Source organism: Cydia amplana, chromosome 4 (assembly GCF_948474715.1).
Source record: "Cydia amplana chromosome 4, ilCydAmpl1.1, whole genome shotgun sequence".
Taxonomy (NCBI): domain Eukaryota; kingdom Metazoa; phylum Arthropoda; class Insecta; order Lepidoptera; family Tortricidae; genus Cydia; species Cydia amplana.
Window position 1 is genome coordinate 1,537,341 of NC_086072.1, and position 16,420 is coordinate 1,553,760.

Genomic DNA, 16,420 nt, shown 5'->3' on the forward strand with positions numbered 1-16,420 from the left:
TATCGGAGAGCGCACCTACACTGGTTTTTTGAGCGTCGGACTAGCCCGCGCTCAGGTGCCAAATAGAATAATTAGGACCCTTTTTTGCAGGTAAGTAGCACGTGCGGTTTTACTGAACAATAGACAATAGGATTAGCCTTCGGGGTCTATTAGAAAGCTACAAACTATACTTGTAGCGACGCGACGAAATCGCGGAATGAGCCACGCCTGACTGTGCCTACTTAGGTACATACAAATACAAATACAAATAATTTATTGAGAAAAGTATAGTACAGTGGTTGCTCTTAAAGACTAAGAATTTATAAAGACAAGTGATTTACAAATGCCTGAACTAGGATTCCCTGTGTTTCAGGCAGCGAAGGACAATATTAACTATTTATTAATTATTCACTTAATTATAAACTATAAGTAGTACACAATATAAGTCTTATTACCTAAACAAAAAAAGTAGGTTCTTAAGTATTAAATATCAGAATACAGTACATACTTACGAGACCTTCCCACCATACCTGGCCACAAAGGCGTGTACATTGAACTTCCGCTTGCAGCCTTCGTAGTTCATGTACCGGATCTTGCCGAACACGGCGCGCTCGGCCCAGCCCTGGTCGTGCGTGCCGCAGATCGACCACATACAACCTGCAACCACATAGATGAAATAAGGTTTTGCATTTGTTGTTATACATGTTATAAGTTCTAACTCTAAGAGGTTCTTAGCACGACGCGCAGGGTTTCAGTTTTTAACTGAAAAAATTATTTTCACACCTCCTATTCAGAAAAGAGCTTTTTCTTCCCTGCTAGGAGGGATCAAAGTGGCACTTTTCCTCCCTGCTAGGAGGGATCAAAGTGGCACTTTTCTGTTCTAGCATACTATTTTTACATTTTCTGCACATTATTTTTTTAGTTTAAATAATCTGTTTAAGCATCAGATTGTGTCAACACTATTTTTTTTTCCTCATAGTTGATGTGAAAAGCAGTATGTGTCACACGGTCTTCTTCATCTTCCTCGCGTTGTCCCGGCATTTTGCCGCGGCTCATGGGAGCCTGGGGTCCGCTTGGCAACTAATCCCAGTAATTGGCGTGGGCACTAGTTTTTACGAAAGCGACTGCCATCTGACCTTCCAACCCAGAGGGTAAACTAGGCCCGTATTGGGATTAGTCCGGTTTCCTCACGATGTTTTCCTTCACCGAAAAGCGACTGGTAAATGGGGCATTTCATATGAAGCGGACAGGAAAAAAAAAGTGAGGTTCCCGAATTTGTTTATATTTGGTTTAGTTCTTCTTCTAGTAGGTATAAAACCGGACGCCAAATATTTTTTATATATGACGTTTATTTTAAAAATTATGAGCTTTTCAAAAATTACCGTAATTGAAATTCCGATTTTTTTAAACTCGAATATCGAATAATTAAAACATATAACTTATTATTAAACCAAGCGTTTTGTATAGAATTTTTAAAGATCTTTTCAGCGAAGAAATCAATTTTGAAAAATAAATAAAAAATAATGGTTAAAACCGGAAGTAAACTTTTCGTAACCATTTTTCGAAAACTTTGACCAGTTTTTTTTTATTTATTTTTATCTCAAAATATAACCCTAAGTATGTACAAAATACACTAGAAGTTGCAGAATGGGATCTCCATTGGTTAAGACAATAGGTCAATAAATGTACATACATGTCGCCCTGAGTGCGACGTACCGTACTGGTATACAAACATATAGCAGCTGTTTAGCTTATTAGAACATGTATTCAGTAAGACTGCTGGTAAATTCTAATCATAACATAATGAAATAAGAAAGTCAACAATTCTAACCAGTTTTTTTATAATTTTTATTACTTAAGAGCTGAAAGAGACTATCGATGAAGGGAAATCATCGTACAGTGTGATTTTGCAGAAAATTACAGTTTCGTAGTCCAAGATTCTGCCCAATCGTTTCATTGGAATAACGACCAAGCTACACTCCTAACTTCGGTTTATTACTATAGAGATGGCACTGAAATAAAACACGGCAGCATTGTCATGATTTCCGATGACTTAAAACATGACACAGCTACCTATTATGCTTACCAAATATTACTGCACAAGCACCTTTCAGAAAAAGAAATATTTGCATCTAAAATCACATACATAACCGATGGTACCTCACAACATTTTAAAAATAGGTTTAACTTTGTTAATCTTATTCATTACAAGGATGATTTTAATACGAATGCAGAGGCACATATTCACGCAACATCTCGGAGGGAACCTGAAACGTTTGGCGAGGCGTGCAAGTTTGCAGTTACCTCCAAGTAGATCAATAATTTCACCAATGCGATTGTATGACTGGGCAAAATCATCTTTGAAGCAAACGGCAATCTACTATTGCTCTAAAGACGATATTCAACGTCAGAGGATATTTTTGCAGGCCAGGTTTGATTCCGCAGTCACGATTCCAGGAACAAAAAAGTTTTATGCGTTTATTCCAAAAACTGACTGTCTTCTTGTAAAAAGAACGAGCTCTAGCATAGATTCTTATTGTAAAATAATAAAAATTATGAAATAAACTGGTTAGAATTGTTGACTTTCTTATTTCTTATTTCATTATGTTATGATTAGAATTTACCAGCAGTCTTACTGAATACATGTTCTTATAAGCTAAACAGCTGCTATATGTATGTATACCAGTACGGTACGTCGCACTCAGGGCGACATGTATGTACATTTATTGACCTATTGTCTTAACCAATGGAGATCCCATTCTGCAACTTCTAGTGTATTTTGTACATACTTAGGGCTATATTTTGAGATAAAAAAAAATTAAAAAAAACTGGTCAAAGTTTTCGAAAAATGGTTTCGAAAAGTTTACTTCCGGTTTTAACCATTATTTTTTATTTATTTTTCAAAATTGATTTCTTCGCTGAAAAGATCTTTAAAAATTCTATACAAAACGCTTGGTTTAATAATAAGTTATATGTTTTAATTATTCGATATTCGAGTTTAAAAAAATCGGAATTTCAATTACGGTAATTTTTGAAAAGCTCATAATTTTTAAAATAAACGTCATATATAAAAAATATTTGGCGTCCGGTTTTATACCTACCAGAAGAAGAACTAAACCAAATATAAACAAATTCGGGAACCTCACTTTTTTTTTCCTGTCCGCTTCATATGAAATGCCCCAAATATCAAATGATATTTCGTACATAAGTTCCGAAAAACTCATTGGTACGAACCGGGGTTCGAACCCGCGACCTCCGGATTGCAAGTCGCACGCTCTAACCGCTAGGCCACCAGCGCTTACGGTATCAAAATTATTTCGTCTTGGGCGTTAGTTAACACTTGAATCCCTCATTATGTTTAGGAGTAGAATCCATCGCTTCATTCAGGATTCAATGTACGCCATGGAAATATATCATCCCACCAAAAACATTTTCATGTAAAATGTTGCCAAGACGAAACCATAAGGCTCGCACTGACAAAAAGTTATCAGATCTCTTGTAGAGCCAAGCTTCTAACTCTACAAGCCCTTCACAAATTCTACACCTTAGTCAAAATATGTGGCTTGACCGTTTCGCTATTGTCACATGGACGTAAGGTGAAAAATGTATTCACTATTCATTATTTTTTATAATACAATAGTTCTTGGAGTAACGAAACGGCCAAGCCACATATTTTGACTAAGGTGTAGAATTTGTGAAGGGCTTGTAGAGTTAGAAGCTTGGCTCTACAAGAGATCTGATAACTTTTTGTCAGTGCGAGCCTTATGGTTTCGTCTTGGCAACATTTTACATGAAAATGTTTTTGGTGGGATGTCACTTATTTTTGTAAATTGCTTCCATCCCCTAATTTAAAGGGTTGCGCGTGTGATTTAAGGTACTATTAAAAATCCTGAAATACGTACCTCGGGGCATCTTTTATACAATCTGCTTTTTACTGATTCCCCATACAAACTTCAACCCTCCTTTTCCCCTAACGCCTTTTCCACCCCCTTTTCACCCTTACGGGGTGATTTTGGGGTTGAAAACTATTCAATGCCATTCCCCATTACAAAAACTATCTACATACCAAATTTCAACTAAATCGGTTCAGCGGTTATTGATTTCCCATACAAATTTCCACCCCCCTTTTCCCCCCCCTTAGGGGCAAAAAATTTCAAGTTTTTGAATTATTTTGTTGTTTGTGTACTAATACTAGCACATGATTGGCGAGACAGTATGTCGCAGCGGCCAGATAGACTACCCGTTCCTCTTTTTAGGGTTCCGTACCCAAAGGGTAAAAGCGGGACCCTATTACTAAGACTCCGCTGTCCGACCGTCTGTCACCAGGCTGTATCTCATGAACCGTGATAGCTAGACAGTTGAAATTTTCACGGATGATGTATTTCTGTTGCCACTATAACAACAAATACTAAAAACAGAATAAAATAAAGATTTAAGTGGGGCTCCCATACAACAAATGTGATTTTTGACCGAAGTTAAGCAACGTCGGGCGGGGTCAGTACTTGGATGGGTGACCGTTTTTTTTGCTTGTTTTGCTCTATTTTTTGCTGATGGTGCGGAACCCTCCGTGCGCGAGTCCGACTCGCACTTGGCCGGTTTTATTATCATAGTTTTCATGTGAACCTTTTTTTGTACAATAAAGTGATTTATTACACTACTACTAACTCGCCGCGAGATACTGTCGCGCCAGTCATGGGCTAGGCCTACTTGTGTGTTACCTACCAATAAAGCGCTTAAAAAATAGTTCAAAATAATTATAATACATCTAAAACTCATAAGTCTCATAACAGACAGAGCGATAATATATCGTCAGATACCGTAAGATACGGCATCTGCCGATATCTTTTACGTACTATTTGACAGAGTCCACACACGAAGCTGTAATTTTTTTTTGGCATCTGACAACATGATGCCTTGCGATAAATCGCTCGGTATATTTCGTCTCTCTCACAAAGTAGGTGCTAGACAGAGAGCGGTATATATTTTGGTATCGTTGGCGTGTGTGGTGCTTAGCGATACTCTAAGAGTCTAAGATATCTGTCGATATCGGCCGGTATATTATCGCTCCGCTTGTGACGAGCTTAAGACGAAACAGGAGCTGTGATTTAAATATTTTAGGTAAATACACCCGTCTCGCTAACGGAAGCGGCTCCTAAAACTAGTGCGATAAGGACAAGGCGAAAAATCCTGCGTAAAAATCTCAAAAATCGAGGTTTTGTACTCGACTGTTTCCTCCTCCAAAACTTAACCAATCGTAACCAAATTTGGAAATCTAAATGATTATAAAATTATCTGTGTCGGACCGTTTTGATTTTTTGGCTAATTGATATCAGTTTTGAATACCGCGCCTCTCATTGCGGCATAGTCAATTAGGCCATTTTTGAAGGGCTCTAGCGCCTTAAAAACCAAAAATATAAAAAAAAGCAAAACGGTCCGACACAGATATTGACAATATTAATTTGTGTTGAAAAAATCATTGCTCTAGCTTCAAAACCCACGGAGGAAACAGTCGAGTACGTTTGTATGGAGAAATGACCACTCCTGTTGCCTCTTAAACTCACCAACATATCCATTAGGATCCCTCCCGTCGATGCTATAATGGTCGTTCAAGTATATCGCATACTTCAGCGCGTCTTCAGGGCTGGGCGTCCATTCTAGAATCTTCTTAGCCCAGTACATCCGTAAGAAGCCGTGCATTTTGCCTTCTTTGGTTAGTTGTATTTGCGCGGAGTTCCAGAGATCGTCATGGGTTTTGGCCTCGGATAGTTCTTCAAGTGTGTAGATGTGGGATCTCTTGTCTTTTCTGTAACATACAAGTGGAAATACAGTGTGTAAGTCAAATACGGGCAATACATTAAACCAGATATAGAATTTACCCGTCTTATCATTAATTAAGATGTTTTTTTAAGTTACACTTAATTATGACCCCGTGATTAATTTTTTCCACATGTACCGAGCAGCAATGTACTGTAAACATTAAGAAACAAGATGATAATGACATTACGAGATACGAGCTTTTCATAGTAACTGCCAACAAGCGTTGACAGTTACTTTAAAAAGCTCGTATCCCGTAACGTGTGTGGTGTATTACATTGCGGGCCGAATTATTTTGTATGGTTATAATTTTCAATGCATTTCTATGTAAAATCTATCTCAATATACTTTTTAGGTCCTATGCTAACCACCGTTTAAATATTCGCCCGTATTGGATTTACACACTGTATAATATTATGTATTAGCGACCCGCCCCGGCTTCGCACGGGTTAACAAATTATACATAAACCTTCCTCTAGAATCACTCTATCTATTAAAAAAACAGCATCCAAATCCGTTGCGTAGTTTTAAAGATCTAAGCATACATACATACAGACAGACAGACAGCGGGAAGTGACTTTGTTTTATACTATGTAGTGATGGAGTTTGGATTTGGACTCTATACATATAGTGCTAAAGTTAAAATTTGTCTGAATAAGTTGACATCACCAGACCTCACGAGGTTAGATAACTTTACCCTTGGAGACTCTTGGCCATGCATCCATATAAATCTTCTTAACCCATCAAATAAATATATTTTATCATATAAAAAGGGAAAATTGTTGTATAGTCACTATAGTTCGTTTTTTTTTTAGTATTAGAAAGAACTTGAAAGAAGGTAAGCGATTTTGACATGTCTTTTAATTGAAAAACACTTAAAAATCAATAACTATTACTTATGAACAGGGCCGGATTAAGCATGTCGGGGCCCCTAGGCAGTGCAATGCTCGGGGCCCCCTTACAGTTAATTCTGCATACATAAGTTCAGTTGTTCAGTACAGGCAAGTAAGTTTGCGGTTTTAATTTCAACCTTCAGGTGTCAGTTGAGCCGATCCGAACATGCCGAACGATGTCTTTTTCGCTCTTGCGTGGACATAAAGGTTTTTTATATTAGTTTTTGCCGATTCCTCCTTGCGTCCAGTGTAGGGAGAGCTCTTTTTTTCTCAATAAGTAGGTAGTTAAATATTTTGCGAGGCTGAACAGCGATTGTCCGACCATATGAGCCACATGATTAAAATTAACCTAATAATAAATATTTTACATGTGTTTAAATGATTATTCATTAACCAGTCAAACTAGCATGTAAGTACAGGGTAAATCGGAAAAAGTAATAAAAACCGCGAGCGCAGCGAACGCGAAATTTTTTGTGAAAAAATTGTGAAAGCGTGTTAAAAAAGCCTAAAAATCCGAAGTTACCCAGTGAGGCGAGCTTTCATGCGAGGTCAAAGCCGTGCTTCAGGATAAGCTCAGCTAGATCACAGACGCCAACCAATGTCAATTGTATTAAAAAGCGAGACCGCAGGCCGAGCTTGGCGCAGCGAGGCCAAAGGCTAAGCTGAAGAAGAGATTTGGTAGACGAATCAAAAATTGAGGTAAAAAAGTGAGGTTGAAGGTCGAGCTCAGCAATCTCCACGTCCTTGACAAGCCCGCAGCATACTTATAACCAGCGAGGTGAGCTTTCATGCGAGGCAAAAGGCTAAGCTTCTGAAATCAATGTTTATATTTGTTAAAAAGCGACGCCGAAGGTCGAGCTGTAAGAAAGCAGCGCTCTGATACGAACCAATCGTCAAATGTTACTCAACAATAATATATGTGTCATACAAGAGTTACTCGGAGGGCCGAAGTTTCATTAATGAGGATTTAGGCCCTCGGGAGCCTGAAATTCGAGCTCGATTTACAGACTTTAAAAGCTATAAAATAACATAATTTACATAATCATTTCATGATTGTGTGCCTGAGAAACTGATATTGGACATTAGGTATAAGTAGGTACCATAAAAAAATATTTATGAATTTTGGCCATATGAAACACATTTTTTTTGGCACGCGCGGGGCCGCCGGGCCCCCCTAGCCGAGGCGGGGCCCCCTAGCCGAGGCGGGGCCCATAGGCAGTTGCCTACTCTGACTTAGGGTTAATCCGGCCCTGCTTATGAAAGCAGAAGACTATAAAAGATCGTATTAGATTCATAATTGTTACATATTTACCGTAACTTATTTTTAATATGTGTTTTTCAATTAAAAGACACATCAAGATTGTTTACCTTATTTCTAATGCTAAAAAAACGAACTATACACCTTATAAAACAACTCGCGACCCGCCCCGGCTTCGCACGGGTTTTTTTTATACACAAAACCTTAACAAATTATACACCTAAACCTTCAAGAATCACTCTATTGATAGGTGAATACCGCATGAAAATCCGTTCAGTAGTTTTCGACTTTATCGCGAACATACATACACACAAACAGTAGACGCGGCGGGGGGCTTCGTTTTATATACGTAACTTTTATAAGGTATGTAGTGTCATAGCGAAAAATACATAGATTGCTCACTCCATACATCAGTTTTGGTACCAAAAAGACTATTAATTTCAGTGTCTACATCTAGCATCGAGTAGCGGAACTATCAGTACTGCTACATCTAGGTATTGTCAAGTAGCAGTACTGATAGTTCCGCTACTCGATGCTAGATGTAGACACTGAAATTAATAGTCTTTTTGGTACCGAACTGATGTATTGCTTATTATACATTAAATGAATTTTTTCACAACCAATAATTGCAATTAAAAAAGTACCCCTATACAATAAATAACATTTAAGTATATAATCTTGTATAAAAAACTCAATCTCCTCTTGAATAAACTGTTTGCCCTACAGGGTGTCATGTTGTACACGATTCTATGCAATAGGTTAAGATACAATGTGATATGCAATAAAGATTATGAGTATGAGTATGGAGTGAGCACTCTTGTCTTACTATACAGGGTGTCCCAAGAAGTAGTGATATACTGAAGCTGGGAGGTAGAGGACCTAGAGGGCTATCTGAATCACCCCCATGTATGTTCCGCGATTTTTCGTATTTTCGGAGTTATGATTTTTTTTAATTTTTCACCTATCGCCGAGTACAATGAGATTTTTATTTATGGTGACGTGAATTATTGCGGTAGATGCTTGATTTTTTTTGTGTGCTAAGCTGATAGATAGGCCAATTCAGTATGGTAACATTTACTATCGTTAGATCTTTGAATGGAATTTAAAAAAAATTTAATGCCAAGAAAGATAAAGTTATCCAGTATGTTCACAACTTCAAGGGCGCTTAAAAAAATAAAACATCCCAGCTTCAGTATACCACTACTTCTTGGGACACCTTGTATTTCTCTATGGTAGTGTGATATGTATAGTTTACCTGTGATCGTCTTAGCCGCCCAACTATGCGCGCCCTTCACACTGTCGTAGTGTTCGTTATAGAAGCAGAAGTTGTCCGCCAGCTCGCGCCGCACAATAGCCTCTTCTAAGAACGCGTTTAAGCTTTGGATTCCTCCGAAAACGGTGCCGTCATATTACGGCCGCTATATAGCGTTGACTGACGTCACTAGAACGTTGTCTATGTAAACAAGATGGCGCGGTTTCCTAGACGGCGTTACGTTACGTTGGTTGTCGACGTAACGTAAGATGACGGCCGTCATGACGGTGTCGATAGTTTCGTGAACGTTTTATTAGATAGCGGTGACGCCATTTTGAATAAATGACACGAGATTTGAATAAATGATTCCGTACTACGATTATTTTCCTCTTCTGATGATATTTCATCCTCCAAGTAAATTATAGATGATCGAGCAAATCTTGTCAGTAGGAAAAGGCGCGAAATTCAAATTTTCTATGGGACGTTATCCCATCGCGCCTACATTTTTCAAATTTGCCGCTTTGACCTTGGTGGATGACGGTGTGTTATGACGCCGTGGTACTTTCCACATGTCGCCACCGTAAAGACGGCCGTCTTTTGCGGCCGCTATATGACGGCACCGTTTTCGGAGGAATCCAAAGCTTTACGCTCTCCGTGTATTTCTTCTTGTACTCTTGGACGCAGTGGGCCACTCTTTTGTGAGGTATGTAGTGTGATATGTATAGTTTACCTGTGATCGTCTAAAGTCTTAGCCGCCCAACTATGCGCGCCCTTCACACTGTCGTAGTGTTCGTTATAGAAGCAGAAGTTGTCCGCCAGCTCGCGCCGCACAATAGCCTCTTCTAAGAACGCGTTTACACTCTCCGTATATTTCCTCTTGTACTCTTGGACGCAGACGGCCACTCTTTGGACGGATATCTGACCTGAAATTGGATATTATTATTAACCTTTTAACCGCCGTAGACTGATATATAAGACATACAAAATCGGGCTCATTTTTCCGCGGTCTGATAAAAAACCGGCCAAGTGCGAGTCGGACTCGCGCACGAAGGGTTCCGCACCATCAACAAAAAATAGAGCAAAACAAGCAAAAAAAACGGTCACCCATCCAAGTACTGACCCCGCCCGACGTTGCTTAACTTCGGTCAAAAATCACGTTTGTTGTATGGCAGCCCCACTTAAATCTTTATTTTATTCTGTTTTTAGTATTTGTTGTTATAGCGGCAACAGAAATACATCATCTGTGAACATTTCAACTGTCTAGCTATCACGGTTCGTGAGATACAGCCTGGTGACAGACGGACGGACGGACGGACGGACAGCGGAGTCTTAGTAATAGGGTCCCGTTTTTACCCTTTGGGTACGGAACCCTAAAAAGGCAAGACTTCATGTAACTTCGTACCGCCAGCGACACGAGCGCGCTCGATGAAAAATTATATGGCGGTTAAAAGGTTAAATAGTAGTGTAGTAAACTCTTTATTGTACAAAAAGACACATTAAAAATAACATACAATTAGTAAGAAGTACAAAGGCGAACTTATCCCTTTAAGGGATCTCTTCCAGTTAACCTTTGAGTAGATGAGAGGAGAAAGTGAAGAGGGTGACAAATGTAGCAAAATGTACAGCAAGGTAATAGATAAGTATTTCCTAAAAATGGAAAGGAAAAGAGTACTGTCTACTAGTGGACACCAATGATAAATTATAAACTGAATGCAAATAATTAAACATGTCTGTTAAATCCGGCAGAAAAGTTAAAATGGCAATATTAATATAGCCTACCGGGAAACGCGAAGATCGAAACTCGGCTATCTGCCACTTTATCGCTCGAATATGCAAGAGTGATAAAGAGGTTAGATAACAAAATTTCGACTTTCTCGTTTGCGGTAGACCCTCAGATTGTGATGGATTGTGGAAGTGGCGCCCCCTACGCAGTTTCGCGTAATATTCCCTATTCATAATGTGAGCCCTCCAAAAATTGTTCTTTAATATCTGGGTGACCGAGCTTCGCTCGGAAAACATATGAAAACTCGAAAATGCGCCTTTTCCCAGAGATAAGACCTAGCTAGATCGATTTTTCGCCCCCGAAAACCCCCGTATAGCAAATTTCATCAAAATCGTTAGAGCCGTTTCCGAGATCCCGAAATATATATATATATATATAAATAAATAAATAAACAAGAATTGCTCGTTTAAAGGTATTAGATTAACATAAGTACTGATACTACTGACCGAAGTGGAACCAAGGTGACAGGTTGCTAAGTGCATCTAGAGTGGGGTCGTTCCGCTTCGTCGCGAATATCGGGAGCCGCTTGTCGAGAAAGCTCCTCAACATTTCGACCGCGGCCTGGTACCCCGGAGTGGCCCAGTCCACGGGACCTACGGACTTGTCGGCTTCGCGGGACTCTATGGCTTGCTCCCAGTCTATCGGCTGAAAAAATAAGGCAAAATATCTTTTTAATAAGTCTAAATGCAATATGTGTATCACTACATAGTATAAAACTAAGTCGCTTCCCGCTGTCTGTCTGTCCAAATGTATACTTAGATCTTTAAAACTACGCAGCGGTTTTTTTAGATAGATAGAGTGATTCAAGAGGAAGGTTTATGTATAATTTGTTAACCCGTGCTAAGCCGGGGCGGGTCGCTAGGTAATATTATATGCCAGATGATAACCTTAAAAACGCAGTTCTATTGGCTAATGTACTAACTAATCTGGAATCCAGGAATCAAAAAATTCTAAGTCATTGTTAACATATCAGGAACCTATGTATCAGTTGTACTAAATAAAAAAATAATAAATAATAAATTTATATAATTTTCAACTTAAAATACGTGAGTGCACCATTTTAATGTCTCAAGGAAGTTTTGTTCTTAAAATGTTTATAAAATATTATAATCACCTCAGGTTTAAATTTGCTCTTGTAAGGGTGCTTGATGACCGGCGGGAACTGTGTCAAATACTCATCCAGCTTGGAGTTGATCTTGTTCCGGATGGTCCGCGCAGAGTACTCCTGCTTGTCCGAGGCCACCCAGCACGGGACTATGTTGTGAGCGTCCACCTGGTATCCCATTCTAATATTATAAATGCGAAAGTGTGTCTGTCTGTGTGTTACCTCTTCACGCTTAAACTGCTGAACTGATTTAGTTGAAATTCGGCATAGAGATAGTTTGAGTCCTCGGGAAGGACATAGGATAGTTATGTCGGAAATCATCCCTGAAGAGAGTGCAAAGGGGGTGGAATTGAAAGAGTTAATGAATTGCCTAATAATTACTTTTATTTTGCACAAATTGTCAGCATGTGAAGAAATATGATAAAATACTCTCAAATATGATAATATACTTCGTTTTTTTTAGCATTAGAAATTTGGTACACAATTTTGATGTGTCTTTTAATTGAAAAACACGTTTTAAAAATAAGTTACGGTAAATATGTAACAATTATGAATCTAATACGATCTTTTATAGTCTTCTGCTTTCATAAGTAATAGTTATTGATTTTTAAAAAGTGTTTTTCAATTAAAAGCATGTCAAAATCGCTTATCTTCTTTCAAGTTCTTTCTAATGCTAAAAAAAAAACGAACTATAGTACAATTTGCTATCACATTAACAACTATGTGTGTAAATATTCATAATTTCATAAGGTGCACCTAATAAAGTTGAAGAGAAGTATGTTGCCGCAATTTTTATAATTTATGTCCTAGGATTAAGTGAGACCTAATGGGAGTGGTGGAGTGGGGTCCAAAGACGTGCACAGTGTGCTTAATTATGAGTTACACTAATTTCCGCAGCAAGGATTTTAACACATTCAGTGCCAAAAACCCGACTATCAGGTATTTTATGATTTCTTTCCCAGGCCGGACGACCCGATAGTCGGGATCGTGGTACAGTCACCTGCAATAATATGTTACTGTTACTCTTCGAAGGCCGCAAAAATATGTGACACGCTCTTATGGCTCTACAGATAAGATTGCGTCAGATATTTTTGCAGCCTTCGTTTTGTAACATATTATTACAGGACTGTACTACACCTTAATATGAAGAAATTGTTGTGGCCTGGCGCGGATGTCTTAGTTGGCTGGGTGGCAATGAATGTGTTAAGGGACAAATGAACATTCAAATAATACCTGAATCAAAGGCACATCTTTCTTCAACCCCTTCTTAGCTTTCTCCAGCCACCCCATGGGCGTCCTCAGCGGGTTGAAGTCGCACACCACTGCCCCAATCTTGTGGTCTATCACCCATTGCGGTAGGACATCCCCGCCATCTCCTTCTAGCAGGTGGAAGGATATGTCCAGCTCCTTGCATTGAGCTGCTACTGTTTTTAAGCCTGAAATTATATTTGGGACAATAATATGTCGTATTATTTTATTTCAATTTAACACATTGAGTGCCGGAAACCCAACTATTGAGTATTTTATAAAAAAATGATTTCATTCCCAGGACGAACAACCCGATAGTCCGGATCATGGTACTACAGCTTTATATGACGAAATTTTTGTGGTTGGAGTCGATGTCTTGTTTGGCTGGTTGGCAATGAATAGTAAATGGTATTTTGAATAGATTTACAACAATTCATTATTGAACATTTCACACAATAAATCCCAACTTGTAAGGTAGCTAATTACGTAAAACAACATCGGCAAAACATATATAATTATTATATAATGTATAAATGGGTAGATGAACTGTTGAATATAATAAAAACATTAGGCTACTAACAGCTGGCCACTTATATGTCTTTGCAATAAAGTTTACGGATCGTCAGTCAACTGGTTGATGTAAAGACCATGTTGTTTTTGACACTGTAAAAATATGCTGTGTTTTTTAACTTAAATAGCTTTCATTACTACCCACTTTCATACAAACGTACACAGCTATAAATAAAATCTATTTACCTTTGATAAGAAAGTCAAACTGCCTCACAGACGCGTCCAAGTACTTCGCAATCAAACAAAAACACACGTGGAGCGGTACTTCGTTCTTCAACGCAAGCTTCTGTGCAAACAGAAAAGCCCAGTTGTCCTCCACTCTACTGTCTCTAGACATCCAGTACACGATGCCCTCGCAGTCATCAGGCACCGTCTGCTCCTGAGATATAATCCTAAGACGCTTTTTGTTGAATTTATACTCCAAAACCGACTTAGCGGTCTCATCGCGTTTGGATTGCAGACTTTTCATAAAATCATCAATTGAGGTTTTAGATTCTGAGCCAGATATTGAAGGCTGAGAAAGTTTAGGCTTTTTTGCTGCTGATGCCATTTTTAAAATATTAAAATTCCTCAAAAAGTAAAACCGAGGCGAGCTTTTAGCAAATTTGTTTACAATTACAACCACAACGCGCCATTTCATTTCCAGCCGATTTGATTTGGTGACAGACGTCAAATGTATTGCCATTGTAAAAAAAAAACACTGGAAAGCAAATGAAAAAAAGCGGCCAAGTGCGAGTCGGACTCGCCCATGAAGGGTTCCGTATTTAGGCGATTTATGACGTATTAAAAAAAAACTACTTACTAGATCTCGTTCAAACCAATTTTCGGTGGAAGTTTACATGGTAATGTACATCATATATTTTTTTTAGTTTTATCATTCTGTTATTTTAGAAGTTACAGGGGGGGGGGGGGGAGACACACATTTTACCACTTTGGAAGTGTCTCTCGCGCAAACTATTCAGTTTAGAAAAAAATGATATTAGAAACCTCAATATCATTTTTGAAGACCTATCCATAGATACCCCACACGTATGGGTTTGATGAAAAAAAAAATTTTGAGTTTCAGTATGGGGAACCCCAAAAATTTATTGTTTTTTTTCTATTTTTGTGTGAAAATCTTAATGCGGTTCACAGAATACATCTACTTACCAAGTTTCAACAGTATAGTTCTTATAGTTTCGGAGAAAAGTGACTGTGACATACGGACGGACAGACAGACAGACATGACGAATCTATAAGGGTTCCGTTTTTTGCCATTTGGCTACGGAACCCTAAAAAGGCTTGGAGGATATAACCAAACTGAGACGCATTGTCGGAGGAGGGTATAGGTAGTTAGGTAGTAGATTTTATTAAATAGTGGACTTGAAAATCTTCTGGGGGTTGAGAGAGATTATATCGAGAACAATTTTATTCAGTTAGGGGCTTGAAACTTCGTAGCCAGGTTGTGAAAGACAAATCTCATGCGTTGTATAATAATTAACAAATGATTAACCGTTCCTACTGCTATCTTTTGCTGCATAATGTTCTAAGCTAATGTAGAATTTATAACCACCAATATACAAATCCACGCGTACGAAGTCGCGGGCAACAGCTAGTGTAGGTATATTTTTTAAATCAAATTTCTATTAGGTTACACCTTATGTGTATAATTGCATGAATTCTATAGTAATTTAAATTGTATTTTTTTTTCCTTTATAAAGGAACCAATAAAGTTGAATTTATGAATTATTTTTATTCTTTTATTTGAAATATGACTTAACCCTTAAATTGGCAACGTTAATCACGTGGCACGTTGACTTTGAAAAAATACTGAACTTGATTAAAAAGGTTTGTTTGTACAATTTTTACTGGCAAATCGTCAATTAAGTTATAGTTTATAGTAGAAAAAATAAATAACACGAGTAACAGTGAGATATAACTGTCAGTGTCCAAATTAGTTCGCAAAGGAAACACTTGCCGGCACCTTCAGTAAGTTATACTAACTTTTTGAAGTTTTTGGTGTGCTGATTTTACTTGACATGTGTGGAAATTCATTTAGAAATATTAATCTATACGAATAGTTACACGATCACTTGTTTCCTTACTAATTTAAAAGTCAGGCAAACGAAACATTTGTATGTACCACAGGAGTACCGTTACCAATTACATGAGTCAAAGACAACGGGTACTACGAGTTCCATCGCCAACTTGTCCGAAATATAGGTGAGGGTGGGGAGGGTCGATCCCTAGGGGACACTTGGTAAACTTCATTTTTAATCAAACCAAACGAGATACATTTTTTTGCACTGTTAACACTCATTCATTCGTTCCTAACTTCACGTTCTGTCATGGCACTGTATCGGAAAAGTCAGTGGTTCAAAAATGGCGGATGGTGAAAAATTTTCTGCGTACTATATTCAATTATCGGTAAGCTTTAACTGGATTTATTTTATAATATGAGATGGACATGATGTTAGTGAGTGTGCTTATTTTATTTGTTGTTTATTGAAGTGATGATTAACTTGGATTACATTGATAT

The 16,420-nt window shown here is 38.2% G+C and overlaps 1 protein-coding gene across 1 annotated transcript; it reads right to left on the bottom strand.

Annotated features, from left to right (window-relative positions):
* Window positions 1-487: 487 nt before the first annotated feature.
* Window positions 488-14,517, bottom strand: LOC134647480 (deoxyribodipyrimidine photo-lyase-like). The gene is made up of 7 exons (XM_063501832.1): window positions 14,089-14,517; window positions 13,318-13,520; window positions 12,094-12,252; window positions 11,426-11,624; window positions 9,927-10,119; window positions 5,541-5,782; window positions 488-636 (listed from the first exon to the last, which is right to left on the bottom strand). The coding sequence occupies exons 1-7, from the start codon at window positions 14,450-14,452 to the stop codon at window positions 488-490; spliced, it is 1,509 nt and encodes a 502-aa protein (XP_063357902.1). The 5' UTR covers window positions 14,453-14,517.
* Between the last annotated feature and the right edge of the window lie 1,903 nt (window positions 14,518-16,420).